Raw genomic sequence first — 25,953 nt, 5'->3', positions numbered from 1 at the left:
CAAATTTTTTAAACTTTTTAATTTTTAAAATTTATTTATATATACATATAAATTATTCTTGAAGGCATATTTAATCAAATAAAATATTTTTTAAACTTTTAATTGATTATTTAAAGTTTTTAATTAGATAAATTAAAATAATTATTAAATTTACATATTAAATTATTCAATTATAACTAATAATTAGAGTTTAATTTGTAGGTATTAATGATTTTAATTACAATACTATTATATATTTACATATTTAAAAAATATAAGATAAAAAATAATCTTTTTAATTATCCTTATTTTATTTTACTTTCTTAAAACGGACCAACGAATCCAAGTTGACAGGCTGAACAAGATAGAGCATAACGGACTCACGAGTTGAAATATTCAACCCAACCCGTCCCTTTTAACACGGACTGACGGGCTGATCCGTTGAGCCCAACCCGTTTTGTCATCTCTACCAAGAACTATGAAGTTAGCAAATATATGGGTTAACATTTTAGTCGATGAAACAACGAATGAAAATCATCCCTGTTTAAGTATAGGTAACATTCATATGTAATGTCCAAACCATATTCCATGGGTTTGTAGTTATGAAGTGATGAGTACACACATAATGAAATCATTCCTTCTCAATTATAAATAAGAGAGGTAACTAATGTTCAAATCATATATCATAGATTCGCATATATTAACTTTTAAGTAAGCATAACCACCAACCAATGAAATCATCCCTGATCAACTTTAACTAACATGGGTATTTAATGTGCAAATCATACATCACGAGTTGGCAGATATTAACTCTTAAGTAAACACATAATAATAACATGGACTTATTTTCTTTCATCAAGACATAAAATTAAGGTTTAATTAGTCGGATAACACTGACTTTTGTTCATATGTGTCACATCTAAATGAAAGTGGGTATCATCTTACTAATTAAACCTAGAATTAACTCTAACTTCAACCATCCACATTTCAAAGAAAAAAGTCATCTTCTTCCTTGCCTTTTAACTTTTCCAATTTCATCTCCTTTAAATTGAGACCAAATTTAACTTTTATATAAATGTTATAATGATATTTTTATTAAATATTTTAACAATATAATTAAATTTATATTTTACCTCAAACTTTATTTATATTTTATTTAAAAAATTTAATATATTTATTTTAACTTGTTACAAAATAGTTTTAAATAATTTCTATACAAATATTAGAGTTGGTTTTAAAATAAAATTTTATAAATTCAAATATAAAATTTTATAAAATAATATTTTCGTTAATAATAACAATAAATGTAATAATATTATTAATATTAATTATGTTTATGATTAAAATAATACCACAACTAATAATATAATAATAAAAGTAATAATGTAAATAAATAATATTATTATTATTAATAATAAAGTTAATAAATAATAATACTAATTATTATAATTTTGATAATAATAAAATTATAATAAAAGTAATAAATAGAATAATAGAAATATGTATAGAGGGACATTTTAAAAATAAGATAAAATATTTAAAGTATTAATTGAATGGTAATTGTGTAAATTACAAATATGGTAGGGTTATTTTGAACAAAATATTAAATGAGTTGTGTGTAATGACATTGAAATAAACAAAAAATTAAAAATAACACGTGTTAGTATTTAAAAATATGTATGTGTGGATTTTTTATGGTACCAAATCTTCATATATTAATAAATTAGGTGTATAGCAATTATTTGACTTGAAAAATGTAAATAAAGTATATTTTGAATGAAGAATATATAAACAACTGATAGCTGCTCTAGCTGTTGCATCTCTGTGGAGAGAGAATCATATGGCAGAAGAAGAAGCAGCAGCAGGTAGACACCATGTGCTCCTCTTACCAGGACCAATGCAAGGCAACGTAAACTCCATGATGAAGCTGGCACAGCTTCTAGCTCTGCATCACTTCCACATCACCTTCCTCACCACCGACTTCATCCACCGCCGCCTCTACCGTTTCGCCGACATCCACTCTCTTTCACAAACCTACCCCAACCTCGAATTCAAGTCCATCTCCGATGGCCTCCCTGATCATCACCCTCGTTCCAATAACAACGCTTTCGCTGACCTCTATTCTTTCTTCAACTCGCATGGAAAACCTCTCCTCACAGAAATTCTTCTCTCCAAAACTGCTGCCAAGCCCAAGGTCACGTGCCTCATTGGTGACGGATTCCTCGGAGGCCTCACCGCTGACGTGGCGGATGAGGTTGGGATACCGGTCATTCATTTTCGCGCCATCAGTGTTTCAAGCTTCTGGGCTTTGTTCTGTGCTCCAAATCTCTTTGAATCCAACGAACTTCCAATCAGAGGTATAATAAAACTATAAGTTATAATCTATTTGTTATAAATTATCATGCTTGATAATACGATGAGAACTGAATCGAAACTTATTGAAGGAGAGGAAGACATGGATCGCATCATAACCGCTCTTCCAGGCATGGAAAACATTATCCGATGTCGAGATCTCCCAAGTTTTTATCGAGGAACAGAATCCAACCAAGTAGATCCTTTAAAATCCACGGTCTTTGATTGCCATCAAACACTTCGAGCCCGAGGAGTCATACTCAACACTTTCGAGGATCTAGATGGTCCTCTATTGTCACAAATGCGTCTCAAGTTTCTCCGTGTCTTCGCCGTTGGTCCTCTCCATGCGCACTTGAACTCCAGAAGAGTATCCGACGCCAAAACGACGCCGTCCACGGCTTCTTTCTGGGAAGCGGATAGAAGTTGCTTGACTTGGCTTGACTCTCAGCCGTTGCAATCGGTGCTATATGTGAGCTTCGGTAGCATTACTACCGTAACAAGGGAGAGGCTCATGGAGTTTTGGTACGGTTTGGTGAACAGCAAGAAGAGGTTCTTGTGGGTGATTCGGCCAGATATGGTGGCCGGAGAAGACAACGGTGACCGGGTACCGGCTGAGCTGGAGGAAGGGACTAAAGAGAGGGGGTTCATAGTGGGGTGGGCGCCACAAGAGGAGGTGCTGACACACAAGGCCATTGGTGGGTTTTTGACACACAGTGGGTGGAACTCAACCTTGGAGAGTTTGGTGGCCGGTGTGCCCATGATTTGCTGGCCATGCTTTGCGGATCAGCAGATTAACAGCAGATTTGTGAGTGAGGTTTGGAAAATTGGATTGGACATGAAAGATTTGTGTGATAGACACGTTGTGGAGAAGATGGTAAATGATGTGATGGTTCATAGGAGGGAGGAGTTTCTGAAATCAGCTCAAGCAATGGCTACGTTGGCTCACAAGAGTGTGAGTCCAGGTGGTTCCTCTTACTCCAGTCTCCAAGATTTGGTTGAATACATTAAATCAGTTGGCAGGAAAAATAATTAACACTGCACACTTCTTGTAAGCATGGCAGCGAGGTGGCCCCTTAAGTTCCTTTTACCGTTCTCACCAAATAAATGCAGCTTTTGGTTTTTGGGTTGGGGTGGGGTTTGTCACATCTTGATGTAATTTTGGTTCTTCTGATTTCATCATCTCATTTTGCGTGTATAACTCTATTTATACACAGGAATATGATGATAAAGCGGTGAAAGTTGTTTTGGAACATTTCAATGGTTTGGTTACTTTGACATAACTATATTGGTCCTTTGACTGTGATTCTGCTGCCCTTCAGTGGAATTTTTTTAGGACAATTTTTTCGACGATGTTATTTTACCATCAATGCTGGTTTGAATTGTTGATGTTGCTATAGTGTATTGCTCTGTGCTGTTAAATAGCCATTATATAGTGCTATATATGTAGTAGATTATTGGTTTTCTGCAATATTATGCATTTGATAACACTGTATTGTTGGAACTTGTATTCTTTTAGTGTGTCTACATCAAAGATCCCTTTCTTTATTTAGCCTGATCATGAAGTTTTGTTTCGTAATATTTTAATTTTGTCTGAAATATTAAGTAGTACGACAATTATATAATACAACTCATCCTTTATTTTTTTACTCTCTGACGAGTTTAAAGGGTTATTATTAAAGTGATACTATTTTTTTTTAGAAAAAAATCAATGATCTATACTAAGCTATATGTAAATGAGAGTTTTTACACATTCTTTCAGACCCAAGATATATTCATACTATGAATATCATATTAGAAGTAGACTTATAAGGTGAGGTTTGCAACTTACTTGTTAAAAGTGGATTTTTGGTCTAATTCAACCTCACAAAACTAACTTATAAGGTGAGGTTTGTACCCACTTTTATTTATTTATTTATATATATATATATATATATATATATATATATATATATTGAATTAGTTTTATCTCTAATCGATGTGAGACTTTCAACATAGTAAAATATATGTAAAATATGACAAATTGTATCTTAATCCATTTTCTTTTTCGAACTATGTGGATCATTTTAAATATTTAGATTTATTTATTCAAAATAATAATAAATTAAATTTGTAAACTATAATACACATTAACACATTAATTTGTTATTATTAAATTACACATAAAAAATAAGTGGAAATAATATATTATAGTGAATAAACACAACAAATAACATTACAAATTTCATATGATTTTAACTAAAAAGTTAATATAATTCCAAAACAATTCCAAATGACAATGACAAACATACAGATAATGATTGTAAAACATTAATACACTTCTAAAAGACATAACATAAAACACATAATATTTAAATATAAAAACTAATTAGAAATTTCTAAAACAAATGTTATATAACTATTCTCTTCAAATACTTTAAAAGTAATATTTAAAATTCTTGAATAAAACTGAATTATTATTTTAAATACATTAAAAAAATAAATATTATTTTTAATTTTTAACAAAATTATTTAATATCTAAATACACCACCAGTTGAAATATATTATTAATAAAAATATAATAATAATAATAATAATAACAATATATAAATAAATTATAAATATTATAATAAATATAATTCAACTAGTTTTTTAGTCTATTAAATTAATATATTAAAAAAAAGTTTGCGTGTACATTTTTTTTATTGACTAAGACTTTTGTTTTTAGATCTTTTACTTTTCACACTTTTTCGGATAATTTAATTTGTATGTACACATTAAGTTGTCCATACTCAATTAGATGAATATATGAATATACATGAGTCTATCCATTCATTAATTAGATAAATTTATCAATACATATACATTACGCTAGTTACTTTATATATTAATCAGATGAGTCTAACAAGACATATTAGACGAGTCTAACTGTAACATTCCTGGCTACCCCTCGTCGGGCCCCAAAGGCTGTCAGATTACTACAGTCCAATGCACCCCAACCCATCACCCTTCTCCGTCCATTCATACTGGGTGGGTTGTTGTCAGTGGGAATCGAACCCCCAATCTGACCTTTAACACCTATGGTTCACCAGCAGATGCTACCAAAAAACTTTTTTGTAACATCCCTAGCTACCCCTCCTCGGGCCCCAGAGGCTGTCAGGTTACTACAGCCCAATGCACCCCAACCCATCACTCTTCTCCGTCCATTCATATTGGGTGGTGCTACCAGTTGTGTTAAAGGTCAGGTTGGGGGTTCGATTCCCACTGGCAACAACCCACCCAATATGAATGGACGGAGAAGGGTGATGGGTTGGGGTGCATTGGGCTGTAGTAACACCTGATAGCCTCTGGGGCCCGAAGAGGGGTAGCCAGGGATGTTATACTAACAATACACTTTAGTCCGAAATTTCTAATCACTATCGTACAATTTTTCCAGGGGTTTTTTCAATTTGGTCATACTTTTGTTTTCTTTTTTAATTTGGTGCTAATATTGTCAATTTTATTCTATTTGGTCTTTTCACTGACACCGTTCAAATAGTTAACGAACTGTGAATAGTAACCGTCACATGTCATTTTATGATTTTTTTTCATTTTATTTTATTTTTAATTTTTTTATTAAAAAAAAAATGTACGTGTGTCAAGTTCATATCATACCACGTGTCATTTTGTGGTTTTTTTAATTTTTTTTAAATTTAATTTTTTTAATTAAAAAAAATCCACGTGTCTAGTCAATATCATGTCACATGTTAATGTCAGTTTTAATATTCAATTTGTTTCTAATATTCGTTATTTATTTTCAATGTGGTCCTATTTTTTTTTAATTTAGCATTTATGTTCCTCTCCAAATTGAGACAAAATTTAATTTATATATAAATATTATATGAATATTCTTATTAAAATGCATATTTTTATTAAATATTTTTAATTTAAAATTAGAGTTGGTTTAAAACTAAAACGAAAAAGACAATAACACCATTATTTTAAAATTTTAAGAGGTTAAAAATATTTAATTTTAACCTAAATAATATCTTATTTTTAGAGAAATAATCAGTTTAATATAATACATAGAGATATATCTTATTTTTAAAATAACTTTTCAAAATTAATTATATTAACGATAAATTTTCATTAACTAAGACTTGCTACGATGTTCAAATCTTTTAAGAAAAATTAGGAGAGTGATGCAGAGTACTCTATCCAGATAATTTGTTTAAAAAATATTTGTCAACATTTTGACGTGCATACAGAAATAATAGTCACTTACAACTTCATATATTAGTATTTTAATATCTTTTTTATTTTAAATTTAAAATACTAATATATATATATATATATATAATAATTATTAGATTAAATCATTTCATTGGTTCTTATTTTTGTAAAGAAATTTTAAGTCATTTTTTTTTATTATTTATCTCATTTTAGTTCCTATTTTGGTAAATTTATTATAATTATGTCCTTTTTGTTAGTAATATATTAATCACGATAAAAGAGAAATTACGTGTCTTGTATTTTTTTTTCATTAAATTAAAAAGTTTTGCTAGTAATAGTGTCACATGTCACTATCAGAAGGTGTCATTGTTTTATTAGTCTCAATTTTGTTCCTATGTTCTCATTTTGTCTCCATTGTATTCCAATTTTTTTTTTTTTAAATTGAGTTATTTTGTCGATCTCCAAATTGAGACTAAATTTAATTTTTGTATAAATATTAAACAAATATTTTTATTAAATATTTTTAAGTTTATTTATTTTTATATTTGACATTAAAATTTATTTAAATTTGTATTCAAATTGTAAATTAATTTGTTTTAAATTGTTAAAAAATCTTTAAAATTATTTTAAAATTTTAAAAATGAATTTATAAAATTTTTATTTTTAAACCAACTCAAACATTTGTATAGATATTATTGAGTTTTAAACTTTTTAAAAATATACAGTTATTTATAAGAATTGAAAATAAGTGATAAATTTATTTTATTTTATGAAATTCAATGTAAAATATAAATTTAAATAAAGTTAAAAATATTGAATAAAAATATTTGTATAACATTTGCACAAAAGTTAAATTTGATTTTGGAAATAGATAAAATTGCTCAATTTTAAAAAAATTGGGAGTGAGACAAAATAAAAATACATAGAGACTAAGACAATGACACTTGGTGTGTGATAATGACACATGACACTGTCAATACCACATCACATTATTATTATCATGTGACATAACGTCAGCTTGACACATGACAATATATTTTTTATTTAAAAAAGGAATTATAAAACAATTAAAAATATATAAAAAATCACAAACTAACACGTGACAATTCTTCTAATGTAGTTAGTACATTATTAACGGAAATGACTTGATTGCAACAAATATCCAAACATAAGACCAAATTGAGACAAATAAAAAAATGACTAATTTGATATTTTTTTACAAAAATAGAGACCAATGAAAAGATTAACCTAATTATTATTATATAAATAATTATAGTAATATTAAATAATATTAATAATATATTAATTTTAACTAAAATAATAAAATAATAATTTTATGTATTAATATTTTTTTATCTATCACATCAATTAAATCACTCACAAACTTCATCACAAAATTCACTTACTTCCACTTTCAAATATTATTTAAAGAAACACAAAAAATTATCCATTCATATTCATCTAATATTCATTGAGATTCATCTTTACATTCTTCTCAAATTTATTTCTTGAAAGAAACACACTTGTGGAAGATGCTTAGAGCATGTCTGTTTTCTCATATCCATCCAAATTTATTGAATGATTTCTGGTGTGTTTTCTCAGATATTTTTTGTAACGTTTTGGTAAAAGCGACACGAACGGTTGAAATGTGGCGACTTAGAGCCTGGCAGACAAACTCAGCAAGTGCCGTTCAATCAACAATTTCCCCAAAAAATTATAATTTCTCACCACGTACAACAAACAAAATACACTCTTTTCATATCCTATTCTAACATTATATACATTAAAATAAGACTACATCTATCTTTTACTTTTATTAATATAAAAGTTAATTTTTATTAAGATCATTCAAATATTAATACAGTAAAGTGTGGGATTGTATTCTTTGAAAGGAGCCTGAAACTACCATCTCCCCTGTGTCCATTTTATTTGTTAACACATTGCATCTCCACAATATCAAACACAGCATCGAATAAGAAGAGAGCAAGCGAAGTTGAAGAACAGAAATTCAATGGCAGAAGCGCACGTGCTGATCTTCCCTCTTCCATTGCCGGCGCATGTTGTGTCCATGCTGAAGCTCGCCGAGCTTCTGGCCCTTCAGAATCTCCGCATCACCTTCCTCACCACCGACACCATCCACAGTCGCCTCACTCGTTTCGGTGACATCCAAGTTCTCTCAGAATCCTACCCTACGCTCCATTTCAAGACCCTTTCCGATTGTTACGACGAGGGTGGCCACCCTGGATTCGGAGACCGTATCTGGGACTTCATTTCTTCCGTAACTCTCCACGCTAAGCCCTTCTTGAGAGATATTCTGCTCTCCCACACTCCTCAAATTCCCAAACTTAGTTGCGTTATTCAGGATGGAATCTTCGGAAGCCTTTCCGCTGGCGTCGCTGCTGAGTTAAACATATCCATACCAATCATTCATTTCCGAACCATTAGTTCTTGCTGCTTCTGGGCTTATATCTCTGCTACAAAGCTCCTCCAATGTCAAGAACTTCCCATCAGAGGTATGTAAGGACATTGAATAGCTGCTATAATCTCTTAATGGTTCAGCTTTTTGACTTATTAGAAAACTGTACTTATTCTTAAAGTCAAATTGCGAAGGAACTATATTATACAGTACACAAAAATTGTATAGATTCAGGAGCATTAGTGACGTGGTTAATATATATAAGATGAACTTATGATGTGAGTGGTTGTAGGAGATGACGACATGGATCGGATCATAAAAAACTTGCCAGGAATGGAGAACTTGCTTCGGTGCAGAGATCTTCCAAGTTTCTTTCGACCAAACAAACAGGGGAACTCGACTTTTGAGTCCTATGTAGATCGGAGTCGACAATCACTTGCAGCAGACGCGTTTATCCTCAACTCATTTGAGGATCTAGAAGGCCCTGTCCTCAACCAAATACGTCATCATTTTTCCAAAGTTTTCACCGTTGGCCCTCTCCACCACCATTTGATCACGAGAAAGACAGAATCCAACCAAGGAAAGGAGATTCCCAGGTTTAAGAACAGTATTTTTCAAGTAGACAGGAGCTGCATGACGTGGCTGGACGCTCAGCCTGAAGGGTCAGTGATGTATGTGAGCTTCGGAAGTAGCACTATTGTGAAAAAGGAAGATTTAATGGAGATTTGGCAGGGTTTGGTGAACAGCAAGAAGAGGTTCCTGTGGGTGATGCGGCCTGACATTGTTGCAGGAAAACACAATGAGGACGAGATACCAACTGAGGTGAAGGAAGGGACTAAAGAGAGGGGGTTCATTGTGGAGTGGGCCCCGCAAGAGGAGGTGCTGGCACACAAAGCCATTGGTGGGTTTCTGACACACAGTGGGTGGAACTCAACCCTGGAGAGCTTGGTGGCTGGTGTACCCATGATTTGTTGGCCGTACTTTGCGGATCAGCAGATTAACAGCAGGTTTGTGAGTGAGGTTTGGAAGGTTGGATTGGACATGAAAGATGTTTGTGACAGAGATGTTGTGGAGAAGATGGTAAATGATGTCATGGTTCATAGGAGGGACGAGTTTCTAAAATCAGCTCGAGCAATAGCTATGTTGGCACACAAGAGTGTGAGTCCAGGTGGTTCCTCTTACACCAGTCTCCACGATTTGATTGAGTACATTAAAGGAGAAAATAATTAACACGGCGCAATTCATCAAGTTTCCTTCTTGCAATAAATTTGTCGAATGTACCATAAAAATGTTAGAATCGTAAGCTAATACCAACTCCAAATGTGGCAACTGTAGATGATCTTTCAGAGGATGGGCACTTCTTCCAGCACCTCTGTATATTTTAATATGCATTCTTGTATCTGTTCTTATGTTTTTCCTTTCATCTTCTTCTTCCTAAACCAGTTCTCACACCTGTCCTCCATTATTGATTTTTTCTTTTTACACCTGTCTTCTTTCCCACTTTTCATCTTTTTTTCTTACTTGGGTCCCGTATCCCTGTCATGTTCTTGCGAATGCCGAAAGAGAGATTGATTGGGATAGGGTAATGAGAAACTCACATGGTAGCGAAATGTTGGTGTCGAATGAAAATTAATAGCAATATTAGGGATAAACATTTAAAATTATGGGTATAATTTAATTGAATGATCATACTTAATTGAATTATCATAAGTATGTGTATAAAATCTTACAAAAAACAGATACTTATATATAGATACATTATATAGATACATTTAAGTTTGTCACTATTAGAGTTTCTCAAACAATTAATGAAAGACATACTATTACACAGAAAAGACATACTTGTACACAAAAATACAATTACGTTTGTTAGTGATAATGTGACATGGGTTAGCCTTTCAATTATGTTTTTGTGGTATTAGTGAACTGAAATTGGTCAAACAATTAATATGAAAATAAATAGCGTACTCAAAGTAACCATTTATTTATTGGTGTGAGGACTATCTAATTCAATGAAATGTGTACAAAATCTTATGAAAAATAAAAAAGATAGTTGTACACAGAAAACAATTTAAGTTTGTTACTATTACATTACTATGTTGTTATCTTAGTACTAAATTATGGTTTTCTGGTATCAAAGAATGTCGATTTGGTCAAACAATTAATGAGAATTGATAGCGTATCGGGGAGTAACCATTTATTGTTTTGGAAACTACGTGATCTAAGAACATGACCATGTGTACAAAATCTTACAAAAAAAATAGTTTGACACATAAAGTCATTTAAATAACACATACTAGATGACTTCCTAGACTTTGATATTTTGTCAACATCACAATAAGAAGTGATTGATTTGTATTTCATTAGTAACACGTCTAAAGAACTTAGTTATTCAATGTGCAATTTTGTGTGTAAAAGATCCTACAGAGAGAAATTATCTAATGGTGACTTAGTATATATATATATATATATATATATATATATATATATATATATATATATATATATGTCTTAGTGTTAAAAAAAGTTTAAAGCAATTAAGACAGGAAGTGACTGCTACTTTATTAACAACCAATTTTAATGATTAAAAGTTAGTCACTATAGTGACAAATTTACAAAATAAAAGATTATTGGTTGCTAAAATAGTCATTATTATGAATAAAAAAATTATAATTGGTCTCTAAATATGTTTTTAAAATTTAGTTACCATGATTTTAGCTAGCAAAGAAAATTTGTCACTAAACATTACCCAAGTTTTTGTTCAAAAGAGATTTGTTTCTAAATTAGTCTCTAATTAATTAGTGATCAATCTAGTGAGCAATTATAATTTTTTATTAATAATAGTGACTATTTTAGTAACCAATAATTTTTTATTTTGCAAATTGGTATCTAAATTGATTAGACTAATAATTTTGTCACTAAAATTGATTGTTAATATGACATTTTCGGACCTCCTAACAATAATACAAAATGAGGACCATCTAGTTAATATATTTTAGAAATCCTGATCGAGAACTGATTACAAAAATCATCAAAAGTGCATTTTCTCTCTCGGAAGTATGTCTTCAGTCCAAAAGTGGTCCCCTCCTCCAAATATACTCTCATATTCCACTTTCAAGAGTCTCCCTAAAAGTGAGGGTGTGTTGAGCACATTCCCTTGGCCTAGGCTCCTCAATTCCTTCATTCCACAAAAGGGGAAGGTGTCACTAACAAACCTAAAAAAAGTTAGAAATGGTAAACAAACTCAAAGAAAATGCGAAAGAAATCTCATTAATTTTAATCATGTTACTGGTAATTTTCTTAGGAAGAGTCTCTCTAAGGTCTCTTGTTCGTCTATCTTCTTCTCCATTTTTTATCTATTTGATCTCTATAAAATCCAATCTCTAAATACAAAAGTTCAAAAAAATGTAATTTTTAGAGAGAATTGGAAAAGTTAATGATTAAAATACATATTAATAGAGAATTTAATGATTTAAAGATTGTTGTAAGAATAAAAAAACATAAGTGAACTATTCATCAAGTTCATGTTAAGAGCGAATTCATAAACAACAATACACTCTAATTCTTCATATTGAATTAGCCTACTGAGAAAAACAAATCTACATCAAGTTGATTGGTTTACCCATAAATTTGAAACTTGTACCAAAATTCTGGAAAAAGAGTAATATAACAATATGCTTTAATAATTTAATTTAAAAATAAAAATATAATAAAGATACTAGTATAAAGCATTGTAAATAGTTTTAATTAAAATTTGGGTTAAATACGTTTTTCTTTTTCAAGTTTCAATGAATTTTGGAATTAGTCCATTTTCGAAACTTGATACTAATTTAGTCATTCATTTTTAGAAATGTGTGAATTTAATCCTTATTACCAAATTTATTAAGTTTATCTGACATTTCAAGCGCATTTCATGATAGTATTTGAATTGTTTACACCGTTTGACACATTTTTGCTTCAATATTAACTTAAATATTATCATAAAATACATTTAAAATGTCAAATAAACTTAACAAAATTTGGTAAAAAGTACTAAATGTACACACTTCTAGAGATGAAAGACCAAATTGATATCAAATTTCAAAGATAGACTAATTTCAAAATTCACTGAAACTTGAGGGATTAAAACATATTTAACCCTTAAAATTTCTATAAGTTCGGGGTTATCATTTATATTATATCTATTGTTGTAATTTGTAAAGTATTCATCGAAAAGTCCTATTTTCTTTTTTATTTTCTTTTGTGATAGACTATTATTAAAATATGGGGTAATCCTGTCATTGTTAATGCCGTCCAAGTTTTTAAGATCGACATTTTTCTTTTTAAAAAATAATACTTTGACGTCCTTTTAAATAAGTATAACAAATTGCAATCTTTTTAATAACATGACAATATATATTAGAATTTTAAATTAAAAACTAAAATAAATTAACTAAAAATATTATTATTTTATATTATAATATAGGTGTTTTTTTAATTTTCATCGCTGTTAACATAAAAATATGGAATCTCATGTCCTATTTGTTGTATTCTTGATTTCCTCAACATTTAAAGTCGTGTCTTTTAGTATACGAGCTATTAACATGTGGCCAAGCCAACTTTTAATAAGACAATCACACCAAACCAAGGACCATACGGGTTATTTTTTTCTTATATCTTATAAAATTATATTATTTTCTCTCGTTAAAAGTGCATCCTTCTAGATACTTACCAAGATGATCCTAAAAATTACTTGGTTATAAATAAACCGTTTGTATTCAAACTTTTAATTGGTGGTAGTTGAGTAATCTAAGTTCAAGCTTATTACCGTCAAAAAGAAAACCATTAAGGAGGAGATCAATGGCCGGGGCACACGTAGTGATGTTTCCATGTCCATTGCAGGGCCATGTACGGCCCATGCTGAAACTCGCAGAGCTTCTTGCACTTCACCATCTCCATGTCACCTTCCTCAACACTCAGAGTAGTCACAACCGTCTCACTCGTTACGGTGACATTCAATCTCTCTCAGCCTCCTACCCCACGCTCCATTTCAACACCATTGCTGATTGCTACAGCCATGGCAACCACCCTGGATCCGGAGACACTACCATGGGCGACATAATACTTTCCACAACTCTACACGCCAAACCCCTCTTGAGAAATATTCTGCTCGCCCACACTCCTGAAATTCCCAAAGTTACCTCCATTATTCAGGATGGCATCTTCGGAAGCCTTTCCAATGACTTGGCTTCTGAGTTAGGGATACGAATAACAATCCTTCATTTTCGAACCAGCAGTCCCTGTTGCTTCTGGCCTTATTTCTGGCTTCCAAACCTCTTCAAAACCAACGAACTTCCCATTAGAGGTATGTGGAGAACTCCGATCAACTCTTTCATTTCTCTTCGGGTATTAACACAAGAAAAATTGCTTCTTTTCAGAAAAATTGTGTTTATAGTTAATTAATGATGAAGAATGTTACTGGTTGTGTAGGAGATGAGGACATGGATCGCATCATAAGCAATATGCCAGGCATGGAAAACTTGCTTCGCTGCAGAGATCTCCCTAGTTTCTGCAGACCAGGAACAAAAGGGAACTTGTCTATTGACTGGGTTTCGTTCCAGACCAAACAATCACTTTTAGCAGACGCGTTGATACTCAACACGTTTGAGGAGTTAGATCGCCTTGTCCTCTCTCAGATACGTCTTCACTTCCCCAAAGTCTACACCCTGGGCCCTCTCCACCACCATTTGAACGTGAGAAAAGCAGAAACCAATGAAGCAAATGACACTCCTTCGATTCGGAATAGTTTTTTTGAAGAGGACAAAAGCTGCATGGCGTGGCTTGACGCTCAGGCTCAAGGGTCGGTGTTATATGTGAGTTTCGGCAGTTCAACGGTCGTGACAAGGCAGGAACTGATGGAGTTTTGGCATGGTTTGGTTAACAGCAAGAAACGGTTCTTGTGGGTGATGCGGCCTGATTTGGTGGTGGGAAGAGAGAACGGTGACCGGATACCGGAAGAGCTGGAGGAAGGGACTAAAGAGAGAGGGTTCATGGTGGAGTGGGCGCCGCAAGAGGAGGTGCTGGCCCACAAGGCCATTGGTGGGTTTTTGACACACAGTGGGTGGAACTCAACGTTGGAGAGTTTGGTGGCTGGTGTGCCCATGATTTGTTGGCCCTATTTTGCTGATCAGCAGGTTAACAGCAGGTTTGTGAGTGATGTTTGGAAGGTTGGATTGGACATGAAAGATGTTTGTGACAGAGATGTTGTGGAGAAGATGGTAAATGATATCATGGTTCATAGGAGGGATGAGTTTCTGAAATCAGCTCAAGCAATGGCTGTGCTGGCTCACCAGAGTGTGAGTCCTGGTGGTTCTTCTCACTCCAGCATGCAAGAGTTGATTCCTTACATAAAATCAGTGAGTAAGGAAAATAACTAAACCAGCAAATGCACAATTGCATATTGATCGCATTTTCTTCTACGTTACTTAATCTGTCATACATTGTGATGTTTCAGTCCACCTTAATTAGAAGAACCAATTGCAAATGCAGTTAGGTTCTGTTTTGGTAGAAGTTTATGTGCTGCAAACTGGTAATGAAGCAAAACTGCTTGTTTCAAATCAAATGTATTCACTTCATCATCTTTAACCAAATCACTTGTTAAACATTTACCATTTTCAATAGCTTAGTTAAAGACTCTCCCACATTCAGGTAGGAACATATTACGTTTACCGTGTAACTCGGTATAACATTATTACTTGGTGACATAAATGAAAGATTTTTGAGGAAAATGATATTTTCACTCTTTTAAATCTGTTGTGAAGGCAAATATTTAATTTTTGGATAATGATATTTTGACTATTAAATTTTTACAACTTTCTCTTACAATATAATGTGTCATGTGATTTTGAAATATTAAGAATGAGAAAATAAAAAAAATAGAAAATCATTTAGAAGAGGCGCCTAAGGTTGTAAGAGAAAGTTGTCAAAATTTAGTAGTCAAAAGTTATTTTCCTTAATTTTGATATACTAAAAAGACAATTTTTCTATTATTGCACCTCTCACGTTGTTTCGAAATCAACCACAACTTTGGGAATGTTGCACCTTTATTGTAATTTTCTATTACTCACGATTAGTTTTTACTCATTTGTAGTTAGGTTTTTCTTGTAATGTTTACTTCAGGCAATAAATTTATTAAATAACTTTTAAATATTTATTGAATATTATATATGTTGACAAGTTAAATTTAAACCATTATTAGGTATTTTCTAAAAATAATATTTGAAGAATAATATTCAAGTTTAAATATTTTATATTTTTATTTAATACTAAAATTTATTCCGTTGGTATTTTCTATAATAAATATTTGTAAATTAACTTTAAAAATAATTTTAATATTATATAATTTTTATTTATAAAACTTGAAAATTTTAATAAAGTTACTTCATTTAAAGATTAAATTATATAGTCAAATATAATTTTTTCATTTTAAATATGTTTAATATTTTTTAAATTTTAATTTTTTAAATTTGTCATTTACAGCAAACATTTGTTTAAGTTGACATTTTGATCTCTTGAGAGTTAGATGTAGACTTAATTGAGATTGGAACTTATGAAATTTTGAAAGTCATATTACAACATGGGATATTATGAATCATATAATTACAATATAAAATATTAAGAATGTTTAAAATTTTTAAAATTTGTGAAAAACCAAGAGATATAAAAAATATATGATAGATATAAGAAGTATGTTATAAGAGAAAGAATTTGTTATTTTATTTTTTTCATATACTTTCTCTATATATATATAATATATATAATTAAATAACTTCACTTTATTTTCTTTAAAAATAAAATCATAAAATTATTAATTTGATAATTTTTGCTTTCTAAATGCAGATTTAGCGGAAGCGAATGTACAGTCAAGTTTTCAATTCTTAATTAAAAGATATATATTTATATTGTTCTTTAGAATATCTAATGTAAATGTACAAAACATCTTTTCAACTTTTAGACATTTCGTGCCATTTTCTCAAACTCTGTTTTTTTTCTTCTCCTTTTGATAATTTCTCTTTGCAATAATAGATCCTCTTGCAAATGATAGAAGTTATTAAACTCAAATCTACAATCTAGAACCTCTGACAGTTGATGGAAAAGATGATGGCATATTTAATGATGCAAAAAGGACATAAGAAACCACCAAATCATTGAAACATAACATGTTAGAAGGCGAATTCACTTTTAACATGTAGAGAGACATTGTCACTTTGAACCATTATGAGACAAAGACAATGCTATATCATACTAAGCAAAGAAAACCAAATTCTCAAACGTGTCGATCGTCCAGAGGAGGGAATGCGGAAACTACATATAAATTGTCAAAGAATACTTATTCTATTGCAAATGGGGATGATAATATCTAGATCTGATGGATAATCACAAAAGTATATATGTAAATGGCTATTTGTTTTTATTAAATATCAGTTTTGTTCAAATATTTTTTGGATGAGTGCAAGTGTTTATTAGTTCTAAGTTATTCGATAAAACCAAACCTAAAAAAATTAAGTTGAGTTTCACTTATAATCGGATATTAAATATAGTTTAACTTAAGTTAACTGTTCCGAGTTAAAAGATAAATTTAGTATGAGTAGTCGATCATTGGTGTAAAAAGTGATTTTGAAATTATTTAATAGGTTTTAAAAGAAAGTAAGTCTTTAAAAAATCAATTACATTTTAGAATTATAAGTTTCGGTTCTAAAATATTTAAAACCTTCTTTTAACACTCCATTTTCCTTTCATTTCGAAAGCAGGGAGAGTTTTGTTCACTTATCTTGCGTTTTTTTTTTCTCTGTTTCATAATCTTTTCTCCTAATGCAAGCCTTTTTTTTTTTGTGTGTGTAGGTTTTCCATATTAGACGCATTTCCTCACTTGGTGCTCTTAATTGTTTGTAAGGCTTGCGGTATATATATATATATATATATATATATATATATATATATATATATATATATATATTTAAAATTATATATATTATATATTTTTATTGTTTAAAAAGTAAAATAAAAATTAGTTTGATGGATTAATAACTGGATTAAAGAGATTAAGGTTTTATATCTGGTTATAAGGTTTATCCACAACAAGTCATCAAAAAAGTATGAAATAAAAGAAAGACAGATTAGAAAAAAGAAATTAGAGAAGAGAGAACAAATATGCATACTCACACGATCTCATGAATAAGTATCCTATATGATATATGTATGTTAGATTTATGATTCTTTCATTACGATATTTCTCTCAAATTAAGTTTCTCCAAATTAGTATGAACCCTAACTATGATTTTAGGATTTTTTTTATATAAAATTAGCATGAACCCTAATTATATTTTCTCAAATTAGTATAACCCAACATTATAAAATGTTGCTATTTTTGTATTTTCAACTGCATACAATGAATTAGTTGAATACTCTTGAATTGAAATAAAAATTAGAATACTTATTTATGTGAATTCAAAAAATTGAAAAAATTAAAAATTGAAAAGTTTGAATTGCATGATTTAAATAAAAAAAATTAATTAAAAAAATTATATACAAAACATCTAATTTGGCACCCCTAGATATTTTCACCAAGTTCCGCCACTGCTTGCAGTTGACTTTGAGATTATTATTGAGTTAGTTATAGTGAATTTATATAACAGTTTAATAAATTAGTTTCTTTGAGTTTTATTTTATTTTATGCATATGATATTGCATGTGATTCTTTCTAAGATAGTTAAATTATAGAAATAAATTGAAACTATATTTTAAAAAAAGAAAGAATAGGCTTCACTTCAAGACATAATCGAAACGTAAAGTAAATAATAATGAGTTGGAATTCGCGAACCAACCCGACCCACCATGGGTTTTGGTTTGGTTGGGTTGAAAATTTTTTACAAATTTTAATACGAATAAATTTTTGACCTGACCCACATAGAATCTGACTTACCCGGGTTGAACTCATTGTGAGTCGAGTTGGCTTACCAACACACAAATAAAATGTTACATAAGTGTTTTTTATTATGTTGGACTTTGCATTTGGGTCAGGTTATGTTGTTTTTTTAGCCAACACATTGGTATTTGTGTAATTTTGGTTTGTAGTTGGAGTTTAACATCCTTTTGGATTGCATTTGGATTATATTGAAATTTATTTAGATTTTAATTATAATTATAATTTTGTTTTTTTGAGATTGAAAAAAAAATATTTTCTTTTTAATTAAGTGAAGTGAGCCAACTCGTTTAACCTATCAACCTGTGGAGGGCCATATTGGATTCAAATTTTTTTGACTCGCTAATAAGTAAGTCGGGTTGGGTTGGCTCACTAAGTGACTAACCCGTGATAGGTCAAGCCGGGTTACTCGTTTTGACGATTCTAGAGATCTGGTTAACATTTATTTTTAAAATATTTCTTTAAGTTAAAATAAATAGATGTTGACATAATATTTTTTGAAATATTTGTACAAACTAATATAAAATAAAATATATTTATTTTTTAAAATTTAATTTAATAAAAATTTAAACAAAATTTATTAAATATTTTAAATAACGTAATTAAAAATTTAATATAGTATGATATATGTTAATTGGATGTCAAAAAAATATAATATCGATATTCATAAATAAAAAAAAAACTCAAAAAAATAAATTATTAGATGTTGACATTTGTAGAACAAAATTAAACACCAAATATTGCCATCGATAAATAAAAAGAAAACATAATACTGTATATCGACATCCGTAACACATAAAGAATTAAAAAAAATAAAATACATATCAACATAACAAAACAAGACACTGATCAACATCCGTAGAAGAAAAAAGAAATTGGAGTAAAATCAATTTGAAACAAAAAAAAAAAAAAATATATATATATATATATATATATATATTTACTTTTAGTTGAGAGACGAAGTAATAATTTAAAATAAAAATACTAGTAGAGAAGAAATATTTGGAGGGCAGGAGAAGTCCCCTTACCTCCATGTCCAAGCATGTCAGGCCCAAATACTTTGCTTCCTTAGAAACCCAATCTTGTTGGGCAGCCATAGTGGTTTATTTTCATTTTAGCGGGTTATTGTCGTTTAAGGAAGGGGTTTAGATTTAAATGTCATTTTGGTAAAACTAGGGGGTTTAGATAGCATATCTTCAATAATATTATAGTCTAATTTACTATCACGCCACCTCCATAATTTCCTCCTGCACCTTCATAAATTTTCAAGTTTCAAATTTACTTTTTTAGTTTCAGTTTTATATTATGTATATTATTATATAAAAAAAAATTCTGTTTAGTGTTTAAATATATATATATATAATTTTATCTTTTAAGTAGCACTTTTTAATTTAACTAATTTTCGAAATTAAATAAATAAAAATTATTTACAAAATTAATAAAATCATTTGAAATCAAATTATTAAAATTATTTATGTTTTTTTATAATTTTTTTTATTATTATACAAAATATAAATACACATACATTACATATGTGTATCTTTACTATTATATGTTGTACTAAAGTTCTAAATTATACTATCCAAAACATTAAACATCAATATTTTTATATTTGAGAATGTAAAATTCAAAATAAAAATATATTTTAAAATAAATAATTTAAAATACAAAATTTGTACTTCACAATATTCATAATAGATGAAGGAACTGACCTCTCTTATGATTAGCTTGAACATGTGTTTCCTACTCAATGAGTCTCATTAGGAGAGTTAGTCACATCTCTGTCCAACATCATGCAGTAGTATTTGTGGTATAGATAATAATATTTTAATTTATTTTTAGTCTATTATTCTAATTATCTTTAGATTATCATATTATATTATTAAAAAATTTAAAATAAATAATTAAAAAATAATCATAATGATAAGATAAGATCAAAATAGATCAAAATATTATTAAGGTTGAGATATTATATGGAAAATAATAGTATTGGAATGGATTCCGTAACTTTGCATGTCCTCCGGGTGTTGAAATCAGAAAATTTCACTAGTCATCACCCACTTTACCTCCTTTGCTGCCACGTTGCCTCTTGCATTTGTGTCAACGCCGAAAGATATAAAACTAAAATTAGATGTCTCTAGCCTCTTTTTATATTTCAGATGGTGAATTTTAAAATACATTGTTTATTTTATATTTTAGATTATGTATTTTGAAATATTAAATTTTTATTTTAGATTATATAGTTTTTTTATTTTTTTTTTCTGAATTATATATTCTAAATATAATTTTTTGTATTTTGAATTAAAATTATAAAATATAATTGTTATATTTAAAATTATATGTATTAATATTTAACGATCAGAATTATATAATTTTGATCTTTAAATTATGGAATTTTAAAAAGTTTTAAATTGAAATTTTACACCATGCTCTTACGTGGGTGATTAATGCAGACAAATGATAAGGGCGATGAACTTGAACAATACTTATATTCTTTTTTAATGATTTGAAAGTGAAGCATTGATGCTGATTTGAGGGATATGTGATTTCATCTCATTATGAGATTGGAGAATGATTTAGCTAATTTTATATAATTATTTTCATTATGCTTTTTGTAGTTGTTTTTGCAGTGCCAATAGAATTTCTTAACTTTTTTTTTATTCCAACCTCAAGTCTTTTATTTAACCGGTTCTGTTTTTTTTGAATCAATTTCATTTCATTTTGTTTTTGGTGTCATTCAAACTATGTCAACCATGCATCAATCCTTTTAACTTAAAATATTAAATCTTTTGAATCAAATATATTTTAATTTTTTTTTCAATTAATAAATATTTATAGTATTTTTATTTATGATAATAATATATAAAAAACTAATTACAACTTATCTAATATCATTTTATTATACCTTTTTAACATCAAGAACAATTAGGTCATTTTACATTTTCATCTATTAAATTTAATTTTTTTTAGTCACATCTAGGGATGTCAACGGGGCGGGTAGGGTACGGGTAGTAGTTCCCCCGTACCCTACCCGCTAAATAAATATTCGCCCCGTACCCGTACCCATATCCGTCGGGTATTCATTATGCGGGTACCTGTCTATTTTTTTCATATCCGCGGGTATCCACGGGTACCCGCGGGTATTTACAAAAATATTTTAAAAAATAATTATTTAACCATAATTATTGTTTGGATCGACTAGTTCCCTTTCTCCGATTGATTCTTAAAAACAAACAAATAAAAAATCACTACCAATTTATATTGTAGTTTATTTTTGAATAAAATATTAAAGAAATTACTAACTTAATCAATATCCACCTCTTGCAACATTGTATAAAGTTTCATGTTGTCCAATTTTAATCTAAAAGAGCCTTAAAACATAAGGAGTTCAGTAAAAATTTATAACAATCACTTAATTAAAATATCTAAGTAAAAATGTTAATTTCATTACCTTCCATATTGGTCCATAACCAGTCTTAAAGACACATCAATGCCTCCACAGTATATGGAAGTAATTTACTCATTTGTGGGGTAAGAATCTGACCACCATTATTGAAGACTCATAATATTTTTACTAATATATATATATATATATACTTTTTCTGAATTAAAGTTTTTACTAATATAATGAAGACTCATAATGTTTTGACTCATTTGTGGGGTAATAATTTGTCTGAATTAAAGTTTAGCGGGTACGGGTATCCACGGGTACGGATACTATGATATCCGTACCCGCCCCGTTAACATGCGGGTATCAAAAATACCCATACCCACGGGTAGCGGGTATCCATTTTTAATATCCATTTTCTATTTGTTGCGGATTTTATCCGCGGATATCCACGGGTACGGATTTTTTTGACATCCCTAGTCACATCAATCAAATTTCTTTATAAGTTTTCACAAACATTACTCTCAAATCCACTTTATTATCACTTTCAAATTCATAAAAAATAACAATATAAATATCACATTCTAATCGACCAAAATTAATTATCTCCCTTTCCTTCTAAAAACAGTAAAATATTCTTGATAGAATCTGGAATTCTTCCATGAGTTTAAATTCAAAAAATATATATTATGTCAAGTAGTCATCAATTTATTTGAGTCACATTGATTTAATTAAAAAAAAGAAAACTGAGGTATATTTCTTTATGAATATTTAGCGTGGTATACAACCAGCTTTTCTCGTAAGAGAAATTAGTTTGAAGAAAAAATTCAATTTATGTTTTATATATTGGAAGATAATTAAGTAGGTTTTCCTTATTTGGTGTCTAACTTGAAGGACCTTAAGAAGATAAAAATAAATCCACCTGACAATGAAGTACCTTGGTATGTCAACTGTCATCTTTATAACTAATAATGAAATAAGAAGAGAAGATAAAAAAATGTATTATAAGAAGTTAATTTAGGAGAGTACAAATTAAGACGGTAAATAAATTAAAGAATGTAAAAAAATTATATTATCATAAATAATATATAGTTTAATTGTATGAATAAATAAATAACTCTAACATAGGTTAACCAACTTTGTAAATAAAATCTGGGAACGAATCCATTGCAATCCTTATGTGAGAAGTTGCATAACATCCCTTTCATTTAGTTGTTGCCCCCACCTTGAATTTTGATTAACAAAACTGTTGAAAACAACAAACAATGTGCATATAATCTCATTTTGGTTGGTCCAGTTTGAAGCTAACCAAAACTTTGCTAAACCCTTTTTAAAATTAAGGGTCCCCACAAATCCTTGTGCTTATCCACTCATGCACTTTAAGACGTCAATGGAATTCAGTTAAGCCACTTCCCTAACTGAACTCACATATGGGTCACTTGGTGAAGTTGGTGGGGGGTTGCGTTTTAAATTCCACAAATTATAAATTAATAAGTTTAATTGCACCATTTTATTCTAATAATTTCAATTAAATATTGAAGTGTTACAAATACGAGATTTTAGTTATATTAATTAATTTTTGAGAAAATTTAGTAGTTATTTATATTATTCATCTCTGTATTTTTATTGAATATGAAACCTCATAATAACTCACCTTAAATTTCTAACCTAATTCAATCTATCCATTTACTTAAAACACGAAAATGGTGCAATTATAGTAAATTACGGCAAAAATCACAATTAAGTAAAATCAATAATTGGTATACAAGAAAATTACTAGTTTAAGTTTTATAATATTGTTTTCATTAATATATGAAAAACACATTAACGGGTTTAGTTCACCTACTTAACAAAGGATGCTGCCCTAAGCTTTTTCTCACGTGTGCCAGTGACCCTATGAGAAGATATCTAATATATTTATCTTAGTGAATACTTACTTTGTGTTTGAGAGATAAACACAGAACGTGACCTGACACATAAGTAGATATGATCGATGTTTTGGTGCACAGAAGAAGAGTTAGTGAAACACCCTAACCTATATTTCAATGCATGTTTTGGTATTGAACTTCGCTTTGTTTTTTGGCGCGGGATTTGAGGGTGTAATTCAACCACAAAACGACAAAATTGTTGTGGAATTTAAAAGTTTAAAACAAACATGAAACATGTCACAACGTACGACCAAAAAACACGAAAAAAATATCTTAGGACGGTTTTTCTTTCCTAACTATATCCTTTCAGACATTTTTTTTGACGAACTAAACTTATAATTCAAAATCACTTACAAAAGAGCATGCCACTCTCGACCTTGTACTGGAGTCAATGAAAATGAAGCTTCAAACAGTGTGCTTCTTACATCAACTACAAAGCCTTAACAAGAAAGAAGATCAACTTGAAAAATCCCAATAACCGAAAATGTTAGTGAAAATATTTGAGTTTTTAAAACATTAATATCAAAAAGTTAATATCTAAAACACTCATTACACCGAGGTATATACATTTCGTAGAGTGAAACTATATGTCCAACACAAATAAATTTTGCTAGGATAAACTTTTTAAAAGATAACTCTGATATCATATTAAGAAGTGAATTTTAAGCCTATTTAACTTAATATCACAAAATCGACGGTTTGTAAAATAAGATTTGCATCCACTTATATACTATGAAAGTGTCTTATTTTTAGTCAATATGAAACTTACAAGATTTTTTCATCACGCATTTGAAGTAATATTTGTTATGGTATCTAAATTTTGATAATGAATTTATTTTCTAAAAGTATGTTAAGAAAAGAAAAACGTATAAATTGTGATTTATTTGATTTTTAAATGATGTGAGACGTATATTAGATATATTATTCTCAATTAATTAATTATTAATTATAATTTTAACACAATAATAAAAAAGTAAATTTTTTTTTATTAAGTAGTTTAGGATTGGTAGTATCTAATCTAATGTAAAAGCATATGGAATGAAGTTCAGTTCACCTGCCTTTTTACAATGATGCTGCTGCTCGACAACACAAACAGCATAAACACAAAGGTAACAAACTCAACCACTGAGGTCCTACGTTAAGTTATCAACTCCTTAAAAAATTGTTGCAACGAAGGAAACCCTTCCTTATCCTCATAACATGTTTACCTATTTTTTAATCAATTTCTCTCATCATTCCATATGCCTTTGAGACACATGTTTATTAAATATATAAAAGGACACATTTCTGGTCAAACATAAGAAATGACAAGTACTCATTGATAACGAAATTACATTTTTATTAAGTTTTACGAGTCTTATAAATGAATATTTGAAGAATCGATAACAAAATTGTAATATATTATAATATAAGGTTCATCGTCGATGTGCATTTACAACATTCAGGCAATAAGCTACTAATATCTATTACTTTTAATCTCTTTAGGTTTAATTTATTACAATAATGCCTAGTAATTCGGGAAGAATATGTTTATTATTGGTGAAATCAAAAGACAATAATGTTTGGTTGAAAAAATAGACATATAACCAAATATTCTGTATGCTTTCAGCCTCTTCAAAAGTCTCTTTTATCTGCACCTTTAATTTCTCCGATTATTTATTGAGATGTTTCATTGATGTAATTAATGAAAAAAAAATATTTATAATACATGTTAATCCTCTCCTCACATTTGCTCTTTAT

The 25,953-nt window shown here is 29.5% G+C and overlaps 3 protein-coding genes across 3 annotated transcripts; all 3 read left to right on the top strand.

The window, feature by feature from the left end:
- Positions 1-1,768: 1,768 nt before the first annotated feature.
- LOC114174288 (7-deoxyloganetic acid glucosyltransferase-like) lies at positions 1,769-3,581 on the top strand. The gene is made up of 2 exons (XM_028059104.2): positions 1,769-2,336; positions 2,424-3,581. The coding sequence occupies exons 1-2, from the start codon at positions 1,820-1,822 to the stop codon at positions 3,362-3,364; spliced, it is 1,458 nt and encodes a 485-aa protein (XP_027914905.2). The 5' UTR covers positions 1,769-1,819; the 3' UTR covers positions 3,365-3,581.
- Positions 3,582-8,380: 4,799 nt separating this feature from the next.
- On the top strand, positions 8,381-10,359 carry LOC114166713 (7-deoxyloganetic acid glucosyltransferase-like). The gene is made up of 2 exons (XM_028051496.2): positions 8,381-9,033; positions 9,229-10,359. Exons 1-2 carry the CDS (start codon positions 8,532-8,534, stop codon positions 10,164-10,166), a joined length of 1,440 nt encoding a protein of 479 aa, XP_027907297.1. The 5' UTR covers positions 8,381-8,531; the 3' UTR covers positions 10,167-10,359.
- Positions 10,360-13,719: 3,360 nt separating this feature from the next.
- Positions 13,720-15,577, top strand: LOC114174186 (7-deoxyloganetic acid glucosyltransferase-like). Its single transcript, XM_028058975.2, has 2 exons — positions 13,720-14,280; positions 14,406-15,577. The coding sequence occupies exons 1-2, from the start codon at positions 13,776-13,778 to the stop codon at positions 15,350-15,352; spliced, it is 1,452 nt and encodes a 483-aa protein (XP_027914776.1). The 5' UTR covers positions 13,720-13,775; the 3' UTR covers positions 15,353-15,577.
- The last annotated feature ends 10,376 nt before the right edge of the window (positions 15,578-25,953 follow it).

The sequence above is a fragment of the Vigna unguiculata genome, chromosome 2 (assembly GCF_037176805.1).
Source record: "Vigna unguiculata cultivar grain cowpea cultivar isolate G323 ecotype 2 chromosome 2, ASM3717680v1, whole genome shotgun sequence".
NCBI classification, from domain to species: domain Eukaryota; kingdom Viridiplantae; phylum Streptophyta; class Magnoliopsida; order Fabales; family Fabaceae; genus Vigna; species Vigna unguiculata.
This window is presented reverse-complemented; position numbering and strand designations above follow the sequence as displayed.